The sequence below is a fragment of the Myotis davidii genome, unplaced genomic scaffold (genome assembly GCF_000327345.1).
Source record: "Myotis davidii unplaced genomic scaffold, ASM32734v1 scaffold327, whole genome shotgun sequence".
NCBI lineage: Eukaryota > Metazoa > Chordata > Mammalia > Chiroptera > Vespertilionidae > Myotis > Myotis davidii.
Window position 1 is genome coordinate 5,391,754 of NW_006298628.1, and position 12,189 is coordinate 5,403,942.

Sequence of the window (12,189 nt, forward strand, 5' to 3'; positions counted from 1 at the left end):
ATAATATGATCTTTCTTTTTGATGTGTTGAAAAGAATGTCAAGACCAGAGGTTCTCAACCTGTGGGTCGCGACTCCTTTGGCGGTCGAACGACCCTTTCACAGGGTTCGCCTAAGACCATCCTGCATATCAGATATTTACATTACAATTCATAACAGTAGCAACATTACAAGTTATGAAGTAGCAACGAAAATAATTTTATGGTTGGGTCACAACATGAGGAACTATATTTAAAGGGCCAGAAGGTTGAGAACCACTGCTCAAGACCTTGGGCTCATGGTACCAGAGGAACGTGACCAGGTCTTTAAATGAAAACTGAAGAATTACCATTTCATCTTTACTTGTTTTCTGTCTAAGTTCTCTTGCTAACCAGGTTAAGTGAAGGTATTGGTTACCTGTCTGGACCCCAGTTCCCTCATCTGTAAAATGAAGGGACTAGACTATGGCCTGTATGTTTTCTATTTCTGGATTTCTTTTAAAAATGTAAATAGGGTTGCCTCTGTGTGGTGGCATTATAGGTAGACTTTATTATTTAAAAAAGATGTTGTTGTTGTTGATTTTTAGAGAGAGAGGAAAGGAACATCGATGTAGATCAAAACATTGATCGATTGCCTCCTGCATGCCCTCTACTGGGGATGGAGCCCACAAGCTGGGCAAGTGCCTTGACTGGGAATTGAATGCAACCTTTGGTGTACTAGACAACGCTTGATCAACTGAGCCACCCTGGCCAGAGCTATTTCTATATTTCTTGTACTTTTACATTTCTTTCATTATTTCTAGAAAACTTTTCTGCATTCATTTTCTCCACCTTTCATTTCCTACTCACTCCTGAATTTGGTCCCAGCACTTTATGAAATTAATCTCTCAAAGATTGCTAATTACCCCACATCACTAATCCAGTCATCATTTCTCATATTCCTTCTCCTACACTCTCTTAGACACATTTGATACTAAATTCAGTTTTACTGAATTTTCAATAACTGCTTTCTGAGAATACCTCTATTTCTCTGCTCCTCTTCTTTCTTCATACTTCATAGTTTCTTGCTCTAAAATTTGCCATTTCTTACATTTTGTGCTCGGTGTTCCTGATTTATACACTCTCTCTTGGTGATCTCATCCCTTTTTGGCTCCAGGTGCATGTTCTAAATATACATTTTTAGCACCGTCCTTTCCCCCTCTCTGGACCCTCACCTTACAACACCCTCTAGATATATCTACTTGGATATTCTGTCTTGACTTGAAACTCAACACATAATTATCTTGGCATCAAAACTTGATCTTTTGCATCTTTTTTCATTAGTTGCTGGTGGAATTACTGTGCCATGCTCAAGATTACTAAGAAATCTCCAACTGGTATTTTCTACCAGCCCACATATAATCGGTCAGTAAGTCCTCTTGAATCTACTTTTGCAGTGTCTCTTGAAGCATTTTTCTCTTTTCTATTTTCCTTGTCACTATCATTTTCTTTTGAATCAGTTAGTAGAACCTTAATTGGATTTCTGGTTTCAAGTCTTTTCTTTCTATCATGGTCATTAAGCAGTTGGGTGCCAAGGTTATTATTCCTGAAGTACAACACCATTCATGGAAGAACTTGGACTGTTTAAAACAATTTTTATTGATTTTTTTTTTTTAGAGGGAGGGGAAGGAAGAGGGATAGAGAGGTAGAAACACTGAGGATTGAGGCCAAAACCTGGGTATGTGCTTTACCGGGAATCAAACCAGCGACCTTTTGGTTCCTGGTTTGACGCTCAACTGCTGAGCCACACTGCTGGGGAAAACTTGAACTCCTGAATCAGATATATCAGCATTCATATCCCAGTTCTGCCACTTTCTAGTTGGGAGCCATTGATGGGGAAATCAGCATGGCTCTGATGTCTCAATAGCCCTGGGAGCCATGATTCCCGTGAAGAGTGACTTAGAAAAATTCCAACTGAAAGCACTGTCCAACCTAAAGTTCTCTACTTTGACAATGCATCATGAGGGAGGGTGAAATAAAAATATTTTCAGACAAGACAGATCTCACAAATTTACCTATTTTACATACTTTGTCAGGAAACCGCTAGAGGGCACAATGAACAAGAACAGGGAAGACTTAGAATCCAAGACAAAATAAATCGCAAATCATTATTTATTAGTCATGAGTGAATGCAAATGAGTGCACATTAACTTTTTCATTTATTTGGAAATAAACACCCCTTTTCCAGTAAAAGGTAACCAAGAAAACAGGTCTTCCCCCCAAGAAATGTATCTTTAAGGTAGAAAGTATTTTTATTATCTTCTTGAGATTTAGAATAATGCAGTTGTGCAGGATCCTTCCCCAAATTATTCTTTTCTCAAAAATGACAGCTAGAAAGAAACCCTTTGTTCTGTCTTGCCATTGGTAATTTTAGATGTCTTTTCTTCGATGGACTGAATCCTCGATGAAAGGACTTTACCACGTTGATCTATCTCTTCAACCACCGTCTTTACCAGCGTGGTTTTGGATAAATCTAGAAGTAAAACATATATGAATACACATATTCAACCTAAAAGATTGTATGACAAAGAATTCAACTGTTGGTTGTAATATAATATATTATGTACATTTTCGGTGAGGGAATAAATATCTATATATATGAAAGCTTAAGTGACTGGCCAGTGGCCGACCAGCTGACCGGCCAACCTGCCAGTGGCTATGATGTGCACTGACCACCAGGGGGCAGATGCTCAATGCAGGAGCTGCCAAGCTGCCGTCACTTGGCAGCTGCGGTTCTCAGGTGATGAACCCAGAACCAGAGAGGAGGAAGCCCGATTCCGGGATGTGTCACCCAAGAACCACCCTCTCATAATCCAGGACCCCTCAGGGGATGTCAGCGGGTTTCAACCCGATCCCTGGAAGCCAGGTTGAGGGATCCCACTGGTGCATGAATCCATGCACTGGGCCTCTAGTAGATTTATGATAATATAGGGTGTCCCAAAAATGTATACACACGTTGAATAATTATAAAGGCAGTGTTGATTAAAATACATTTCATTTTCAAAATTGAGCTACCAGCTGTTAAAGTGTGTATACATTTTTTGGGGGATAACCCATAGTTTAGAAGAGTTTTATCCATTTAAAATAATATTTTAAGTTCCAAGCTAAGCACTTTGGTTTAAATTGTTTAAACGTAGACTGTTGCTATAGTGTACGGTTGCCATTAATGCAGAAGTATTTGCTGCAATAGAAATAGAATTAGATTTTATTACCTTTAGATGAATTCCCTGAGCTTCCTGATCCAAAGCCCTTTGATTTGGAGCATGAGCTGTAAAAAACCACAGTTTATTTTTTAATATTTCTGTTTGTCACTTGAGAAATATTTATTGAATTGATAGGTGAACATAAACCAAGTGAACTTTGTATGCCCAAAACCAGGTCTTAGTTTTTCATAAAGGAAAATAGATTTTGGGGGGCAGGAGCTGAAGGTAATTAAATGTCATCTAAAGAGAGGATAGAAAACAACCTTCTTTCCATTTGATTTTTTAAACCCCAGGTTTAGAGGCTGTGGCATACAAAATATGGAAGAGATGACTGCAGAGGCAAGAGGCGAACAGGCTTTTCGGCTGTGGAAATAAAGAAGAAAGGCTTGAAGGCATGGAAGGTGAACAGACAATGTGGGGTGTCATCACTTACTTTCCATCTCCATCCAGCAGGCGGCAGTAGGTCTCAATCTCTTTTTCCAGGAGGACCTTGATGTCCAGTAGCTGCTCATACTCGAGTTTCTGGCCCTCGGTCTCGGTTCTGACCTGGTGCAGCTGCTCCTCCAGGGCCCGGATCTGAGCCTGCATCTGGGCCAGCTGCGCACAGTAGTTGCCTTCCGTCTCTGTCAGGGAGCACTCCAGGGACTGTTTCTGAGGACGTAAAAGATGTCAGAGCAAGGGGTGAAGCCACTTTGAGGGCTACGTAGACCAGTGTTTCCCAGCCAAAGGCAGTGCTGCTCCTTAGGCAAGCTTTGGAAATTTGTGGGGCTTGTCACAATAAAATGGGAGGTGGAGAAGAAGGGGAAGTGACTGGTTTCACAGGAGATGGGGAGGGGCAGGCATGCTAGATGACCTGACATGGGCTAAATGACCTTTCTGCCCTAAGACTTCTCCAATGGACATTCATGATATTTAGTTAATATTTGCTATTATGAACCTACCTAGGTATTAAAACACTTTCTGAGGGTAGCACAATAAGAAATCAACATTGGCAATCATATATTTTGAAATTACTTATGTCTTTTGGGGTTGCCTATTGTTTTCAATCTTATTCTGCTACTGTCCCCAGAGATCTTCCCCACCACTCTTCCCAGTCTCATCTGTCCTTGATTTTCTAATGTCAATCAAAGGCCTTTTCTTAGGCTGAAATGGAGATTTCAGCTCGACGGAGGTGGAAATTCAAGACAAGAGGCATATTTAATAACACAGTCCAGGCCATTATTTCAACACCAATTTTATGAATATTATACCTACTCATTTCTACTTCCATAGTCTGTAATTTGTCTTGTTATGTGATCCCTACTTTAATTAAAGTAATTTTCCTCTTGCCCTTATCATATATAAATATATCTGGGTGCTTATTATTTCTCCTGATATTAGTTATTATCCAAGTGTCCACCCCCATCCACTCTTTCATTTCCCTTTTCTTCTTGTGTGGAGCAATTCCTGATTGTTTAGAACAAAACTTATTTATCAGAGAAATGTGTAAGCCTCTGTCTCTTTCATTACATACTCTAGGGGAGTTGGACCCACCTATTTACATATTAAATACATTTTATATTAAAATACATTTAAGTCTCCTTTTCATTGCAGTTATGACATTGCACTGGTTTAAAATTCTTTTTGTGTAAATTGTTAAATATATTATCTATTGACTTCATTTTAAGATTATGAAGAGGAAATTATAAAATATTTGTCATGACAGACAGACAGTGGGTCCAAGAGGCTGATGGGCACATTACATGGGTAGTACTGGGCTCTCCAGGGGCAGAGGAATGGAAGGTGACCAGGATGGTAATGGGGAGGGTGAGGTAAGAAGTGGCAAGGGGTCAATGAGGTGTGTGGTCGGCTGTTCAGAACTTTAACTTCCTTGGTGATGGTATTCCTTTTTAAGGTTATTAACGCTGTCTTAAATCAGAGGGAACAGCATCTCTATCCCATAGCCTTCTGCTGTCAAGGTTGGCTCATGGAGGTGGAAGGAGGGCAGGATGAACTTGGAAGCTGGTAAACTACTTGGAAGTTGGATGCATATGAAACCTGAGTTTATCCATTTAGACAACTCCCAATTTATATATGATTTATGCACGAAACTATAGGATATTGTGCATAGAATTCATCTACGACAAAAGAATCTCAGGTATGGAAGTTAGTTCTATGCCACCATATTCTAGAATTCATTTATGTTGTATGTTACAAAGGTTTTGTTTGTTTGTTTGTTTTGTTGTTGTGGATTATTTCATGAGCCCAAACTATAGTACTATACCGGCTACTTAGAATCTAACTACTTTCTAACATCATTGTTTCTGTGTGAAAATGCTTAAATTCTGATCTGGGAACTGAGTGATTCATTTCCTTCAACATAGCACAAAAGTGAGAGGAGGGATTCCTATTCAGGGGACAGCAGCTGGGACAGGTCCTCAGGGTTCCAGTTACAGGAAAGAAGAGGATGGGGAAGAGAGGAGGGTTCCAGGAACTCAAAGTCTGTAGTCTGGAGGGTTTCGGGTACCAGCCACAGTGGTGATGAAGGTGAAAAGAGGGGCACGGTGGTTAAGTTGGGATTCAATCAGTGGTAAAATAAGTCTCCGATCTAAATGCTCTATGATAAGAAAGGACTGCCCCTTTTTAGGGTAGCTAAATCAAAATAACCTCCCTATTGTTTTGAGTCATCTTTTTTTTTCTTTCTTGGCTTACTGCACTCATTTATATAATAATGGCTCTTTCTTTGTGTTGGGATCTGGTGTCCTCAGGGCGCCTGAAACCTCTGACGGTAACAGGGAACCCCTGGGCCCACGTGTGCTATCATTCTCCAAATCCAGTCTTCTGGGTGCTGCCAGCTGACACTCCAGCAGTGGTTCTCAACCTTCCGGCCCTTTGAATACAGTTCCTCATGTTGTGACCCGACCATAAAATTATTTTCGTTGCTACTTCATAGCTGTCATGTTGCTACTGTTATGAACTGTAATGTAAATATCTGACATGCAGGATGGTCTTAGGCGACCCCTGTGAAAGGGTCGTTAGACCACCAAAGGGGTCGCGACCCACAGGTTGAGAACCGCTGCTCCAGAGGGGAGCTGGTTTTAGTGCTGGGTGGTCTCCAGGGACTGCTGTCCTGGACCCCCTGGTGATGAAGAGGCTGGCAGGGCTCACAGGGAATCAGAGACGCACCCTCTTTTCCTCGGTCCAAGGAAAAGCGCCAGGTGGCTTTCCATAGGTTTTCATCAATACTAGGAGCTGCTGAGGGCGTCCACACCAGCTCTGCCCGTGTGCTCGCCTGATGTCAGCCTGCCACTTAACTCTGTGGTGGAGCACAGTGCCTGCTGCTTGCCATCCAGGGCTGAGATGAGCCACCCGAGGAAGGAGCTATTTCATGAAATGGGCCCTGAGCCCCTGCCAGGAAGGAAATCCTCAGGGATGGCCTCAGGGAGGAAGAGAGCTTTGTCTGGTCTCTCTGACTGAGTGTCTCAGCGTCTGTCTTCCCTGCTGTCCCCAGGAGGCATTTGTAGGTAAAAGCTCAAACAGGGAAAACGGGAGGGTTTCCGCTAGACTTGTTAGGATCACGCAAGGCAGGCCGACCGGCGCCGTCACCTACCATGGCCAGGAGCGACTGCAGCTCGATCTCCACGGTCTGCAGGCTGCGCTTCATTTCGGTCAGCTCGGTCCGGGCCGAGGTGGCTGCGCCCGCGTCGTCGGAGATCTGTTGCTGCAGGGTGGCGCTCTGGAAGGCAGGGCGCAAAGGGGTTCATGGGCCTGCACCCTCGGGGTGCTGAGGGCAGGGCTGACTGGGGGGCACCTCACCTTCTCGTTGAACCAGGCCTCCGCATCCCGGCGGTTCTGCTCGGCCAGGGCTTCGTACTCGGCCCGCATGTTGTTCAGCAGAACCGTGAGGTCCACCCCGGGCGCCGCGTTCATCTCCACGCTCACGTTGCCCCCGGCCGCGCACTGCAGAGCCTTCATTTCCTGGAGGAAAAAGGGAGTCTGACTTTAGGGGCCATTTACCCAAACCATTTGAGAAGAGTTTCCTAAAGGGTTGCTTCATGTCTCAAAGGCTGTGGTTTAAATTCCAGTGTATAATGCGAGGCGTAAGATCGTTCAAATGGACTCATTCGACCCAGAGTCATGCCGATCATCTATTGAATTCGTTAGTGGTCTGTGAGTGTAAACAATCACAAACAACCCCGCAGCGAAAAGGCAGCATCCCCAGAGAAGTGTTTTATTATTTTAAAATGAGACCGGGATACAAAGACCAGGGAGTGATTAGGCACATAGCGATTGACTACATGTCAGAGAGCATTCTCCTGGACGGGAATGAAGCAGTAGGAAAAAGAAAGAAAGAAAGAAAGAAAAATCCCTGCCCACATGGAGCTCTCCCAGGAGGGACAAGAGCTATCCTTTATTGAGGGCTTCCCAGGCATTGTTCGAAGTGGTTTACGTGCGTTACCGCATTCAAGTCTTTTGACCTCGTTATGTGTCATGTGCTATTAGACTTATCTGACAGACAGGAAACCGAAGCACAGAGCGGTAAAGGAATCTCCCCAGATTCTTAGTACTCGAAAGGCTGGGATTTGAACACCCAGGGCCAGCTTGTGGCCCATACTTGCTCCAGAGTGTCTGCTGTTAGTAACTACACTCTGTGGCCACTCTGTCCTAGGACATGTTCTGGTCTGAAGCATTAAATAGTCTAATCCGGTCAAAAAATGGATTTCTGGACAAATCAGCTTATCAGTGACCTGGACGTAGTTCCTTAGGTAGCTGACCTTTTTCATTAGTACTTGCTTTTGATGGGTTGCTATCTCTGCTTTCTTAAGTCATATTTTTATGGCTTTAGGCCAGTGGCCTGCCAACGCCCACCAAGAGCAAAAGATTTACATTGCCCAAGGAGACCACTGATAACTTGAAGTTATTTCCATATTTTTGGGGTTTTGTGTATAAGTCATGTGAAGAAAAATTCTTCTTGTTAAAAGAGTTTAAACGTTGAATTGCTTGGGCCCTGGCCGGGTAGCTCAGTTGGTTAGAGCATCCGCCTGATATGCCAACATTGTGAGTTCGATCCTCAGTCAGGGGGCATACAAGACTCAGCCAATGAATGCATACATAGGTGAAACAGCAAATTGATGTCTCTCTAAAAATCAATAAATAAAAATTAAAAAAAGAAAAAGAAAATGGAATTTCTTGGTGTTATCCTAGGGGTACCGGTCACTGGTGAGTGTGGTAAATTTGACACTCTCGGGGGGACCCTGAGATGCGAGTGGCTCTTTGTTCCCACCCTCAGTGCATTCAGAGGTACCTTCTTTTTCTTTAAGGAGGACAGTGACTCCTGCTCCTACCCTTAGGCCCACAGCTGGCTGGGCTGCTGGGGTTGCTATTTCTTCTCTTCTGGGATTGTTTCTTCTCCTGATGTCACACCCTCTGCGATGCCTGGGTCTGTGTTTCACTCTCTTGCTGATACTCCGGTGGCCTGACTCTTCCAACCCCCTGCTCTGGGACACTCTCTCCTCTCCCTGTTTCTCTCTTTTTTTTTTTTTTCTTTTGAAGTACTCCTTCTCTCTCTCCCTCTCCCATAATTTTACTCTTTGGGGACAGTAGATTTGGTTTTTTAGCCATTTCTACCCAATGATGGGGCATAGGTTGTTTTCAGAAAATTTGGCATTTATGATTTTGGAGACTTTTGCAATTACTTTTGGGGTAGTACTTTTTTTGGGGGGGGGGGGTTGAAGTTTCCTGGTGTTATGCATCAAATTATGGGGTTATCATTGTGTAGGGTTCAATATTATAGTAATAGGCTCATTAAGTAGGGAGAATTGACATCTTTTTCTAGTCTGATAGGTCTTTTGTGAGAAGATTGACCGCAAGATAAGCCTATGTGAATTAAAGAAATAATGTCATTGAAAGAAAGATGGTTGCATTAATGCAAAAGTAATGTCATATTTTCAGAAAAATAGAATATTATATCGGTCTCGAAAATGGAGGGATCCAGATCAAATTACTAACATTTATTACCTTGAGGGATGAGAGTAGAAGGGCAGAGTGAGAGAAATGAAACTCTTTCTGTATAGCCTGGGCATTCTTTGAGTTATTATAATGAGTGTGAATTACTATTATAATTTAATTGTCCCCTGAAATTATTTCAAATGTGCGCAATTGTGATGTGACTAGAAGTGAAGCTGCTCCTACCTCTTCATGGTTCTTCTTGAGATACGTCATCTCTTCACTCAGGGATTCGTACTGCAGCTCCTGGTCGGTCCTACAGAGCGTCAGTTCATCCAGCACTCGCCTTAGCCCATTGATGTCGGCCTCGGTGTTCTGGTGAAGGGCGAGCTCATTTTCATACCTTGAGAGGCATTAAGTGAACATCAGCACAAGTGAGGCTACCTCAAGAGACAGGACAATAATGCCTCAATTGCTTTTAATTGAAAGTTAGACACACTGAGTTCGGAATCCGAATATTATAAACGTACACAGAGAAAGCCCTCTTCTCTCCTTTCACCCAATTCTGGGCAGGATAATCTGCAAATATCTAATCACACAAATTCCACTGGTATATCCCAATTAAAGAAAACACACCACTTTGTAATTTTACCTTGGTTCATATTTTTTACTTAGTCAACAAATATTTACAAACATCTTTGCTCTTGGCAGTACACTGAGTGGCCAGATTATTATGACCACCCCATCAGTACAATGAAGTGAATTAGTTATGCAAATAATAATAATAATAATAATAAAACCATGAGAGTATTTGCTTAGGAAGTTTTCAATTTTTAGTATTTTTGGAAGTGTCAATGAAGTACTGATGGGGTGGTCATAATAATCTGGCCAGTTATAATAATCTGGCCACTCAGTGTATATTCTAGGCAGGCATAGAAATACAGTATATTTTGTCACAGTAATGTAATAAGTATGTATAAATTCTCAGTATAGCTAATTGAAAGATTATAACATGCTTTATATCATAATATAACATGCATTACTTCCTTTAATCTCTTAGGTTGCACTTTGTTCTATGTGGGATGAAATGGAAATGCTGATTTAACACAGTACATAGACAGGGAACTTCTTCTAGAGTGTGATTATTTTGTCACCTACTTTAGCCGGAAATCATCCGCAGCCAGCCTGGCATTATCAATCTGCAGAATGACATTGGCATTAGCCGTTGTGGAAGAGATAATCTAGAAGAAATCAAGAGGGAGAACATAACAAATAAGTTGCTTTTATAATTTATTATTTCAGGAGATAAGGAATATTACACAACGAAACTCTTGCATAAAAATCTGACTCCCTTAGGTAACAACCAAAATGTTTAAACTTTAATTTTTAAAAGTTACAGGTATGGTTATACTCATATATATATGTTTTTTCTCATATACTCATATAACTTTAGAGCACAATACTTTCTTATCAATGAACATACTTCAAAATAAAAAATAGTGGAATTATTAACATTTCAGCTACATGGACATTCTTGAATCAAAGTGCCTATTTCTGACTAAAAGGAAGAATTATTTACCTAAATAAATACATGAATAAATGCAATGTAAATTACAGATAACAGTTATAAAGCATTTCTTGTTGTAGCTCTGTCTTTTGCAAGGTAATTCTTCATTTTAAATACTTGGAATAGTTCCAAATTTGCCATTTCTCACCTTACTCTTAAGATCGTCGATGGTTAGGTGGTATCTACTGTAGTCATGATCAAGTCCACGGCAAGATCCAGGACCATATTTTTCATACCAACTCTTGATTTTTCTCTCTAACTCAGCATTTGCCTCCTCCAGAGCACGCACATTATCCAGGTAGGATGCCAAGCGGTCGTTAAGATTCTGCATGGTCACCTTCTCGTTCCCAGAGAGGAGGCCCCCTTCGCTTCCAGCAAAGCCGGCACAAGCTGCATTGCCAAAGGCACCACCAGCCTGGTTCCCGCCAGAAACACTGCCCAGGCTCCCTCCCAAGGCACAGGGAAGTCCACTTCCAGCAGCAGAGCTGCCACATGCATTGCTGCCTGCAAAGCCCACGCCTCCACCGGCTGGTCTGACGGATCCAGGTCCAGACCGCAAGCAAATACGCCTGGACCCACTAGAAAATCGGAGAGACATGGTGGTATGAGAAACGTTCCTTGTCTGTGGATAGCTGTAGCTTCAAAGGAGAGCAGAATATTGTGCACTGGTGGTTTGTTTGGGCTTTTATACATACCATTTGGGATGTTTCTATCTGAGTTATGCATGCCAAAAGAAAAATGGCATCATTCAGATTAACATGAAATTATGTGTAATTGGATGATTTAAAAAAATTAATGTCTACCATCTCTGGCTGTTGCTTCAGGGTGTTTGTTATCTTACATATAATAGGGTTCATTCTATATTAAGTTCATTATTTTAACTGCTAATTTTGAATGAGTAATCCTTTACTTTCATCTTGATCCTAAGAATATACTATCATTATCTGGCACAGGATATTATAAAAATTTAAAAGTTAAGTAAGACTGTAATAGGGTACCATCAGCTACAGCAGAGTCTTAATTACCAGAGAGGTCTATAAAGAACCATTAACAACAGAAACACATATTTTATCCCACCAGAACAACAACAAAAAAGTGTTATTTTAAAAAATATAATCCTGGTAACTTCTCTGGTCTTACCAGGATTTTAACATCTACTAATTACCTTGAACAATAACATAAATATTGACTGATTCCTTTATTTAACACCCTCCCCTGGCTAAAAGTATCTTTTCAATTGAACCCAGGGAGGCTTGCAGAAAGGGTTCAGATAATTGTTAAAATGTGGATAAAACAGTTTCCACCCCAGTTTGTTGAGACGCTAAAGGAGATTACACTTAGCACAGTGTCTGGCAAATGAAAAACTGTCAATGAAGAGCAGACGTTGTTATTGTTATTATTGTGTTACAAACTGTGTGTGTGTGTGTGTGTGTGTGTGTGTGTGTGGTGGGGTCTGGGGAGGTCAGGCTGGGAAGAAAG

The 12,189-nt window shown here is 41.8% G+C and overlaps 1 protein-coding gene across 1 annotated transcript; it reads right to left on the reverse strand.

The window, feature by feature from the left end:
- Positions 1-2,144: 2,144 nt before the first annotated feature.
- KRT28 (keratin 28, type I) lies at positions 2,145-11,369 on the reverse strand. Its single transcript, XM_006774354.1, has 8 exons — positions 10,859-11,369; positions 10,302-10,384; positions 9,390-9,546; positions 7,014-7,175; positions 6,808-6,933; positions 3,652-3,869; positions 3,228-3,283; positions 2,145-2,488 (listed from the first exon to the last, which is right to left on the reverse strand). Exons 1-8 carry the CDS (start codon positions 11,306-11,308, stop codon positions 2,346-2,348), a joined length of 1,395 nt encoding a protein of 464 aa, XP_006774417.1. The 5' UTR covers positions 11,309-11,369; the 3' UTR covers positions 2,145-2,345.
- Between the last annotated feature and the right edge of the window lie 820 nt (positions 11,370-12,189).

Excerpts from the sequence above, each read along its gene's own strand:
- KRT28 (XM_006774354.1), bottom strand. The coding sequence starts at position 11,308 with ATGTCTCTCCGATTTTCTAGTGGGTCCAGGCGTATTTGCTTGCGGTCT. Across the intron at positions 7,176-9,389 it reads TCAAGAAGAACCATGAAGAG|GAAATGAAGGCTCTGCAGTG; the intron begins GTAGGAGCAGCT and ends TTTTTCCTCCAG. Across the intron at positions 3,870-6,807 it reads TGCAGTCGCTCCTGGCCATG|AAACAGTCCCTGGAGTGCTC; the intron begins GTAGGTGACGGC and ends TTACGTCCTCAG.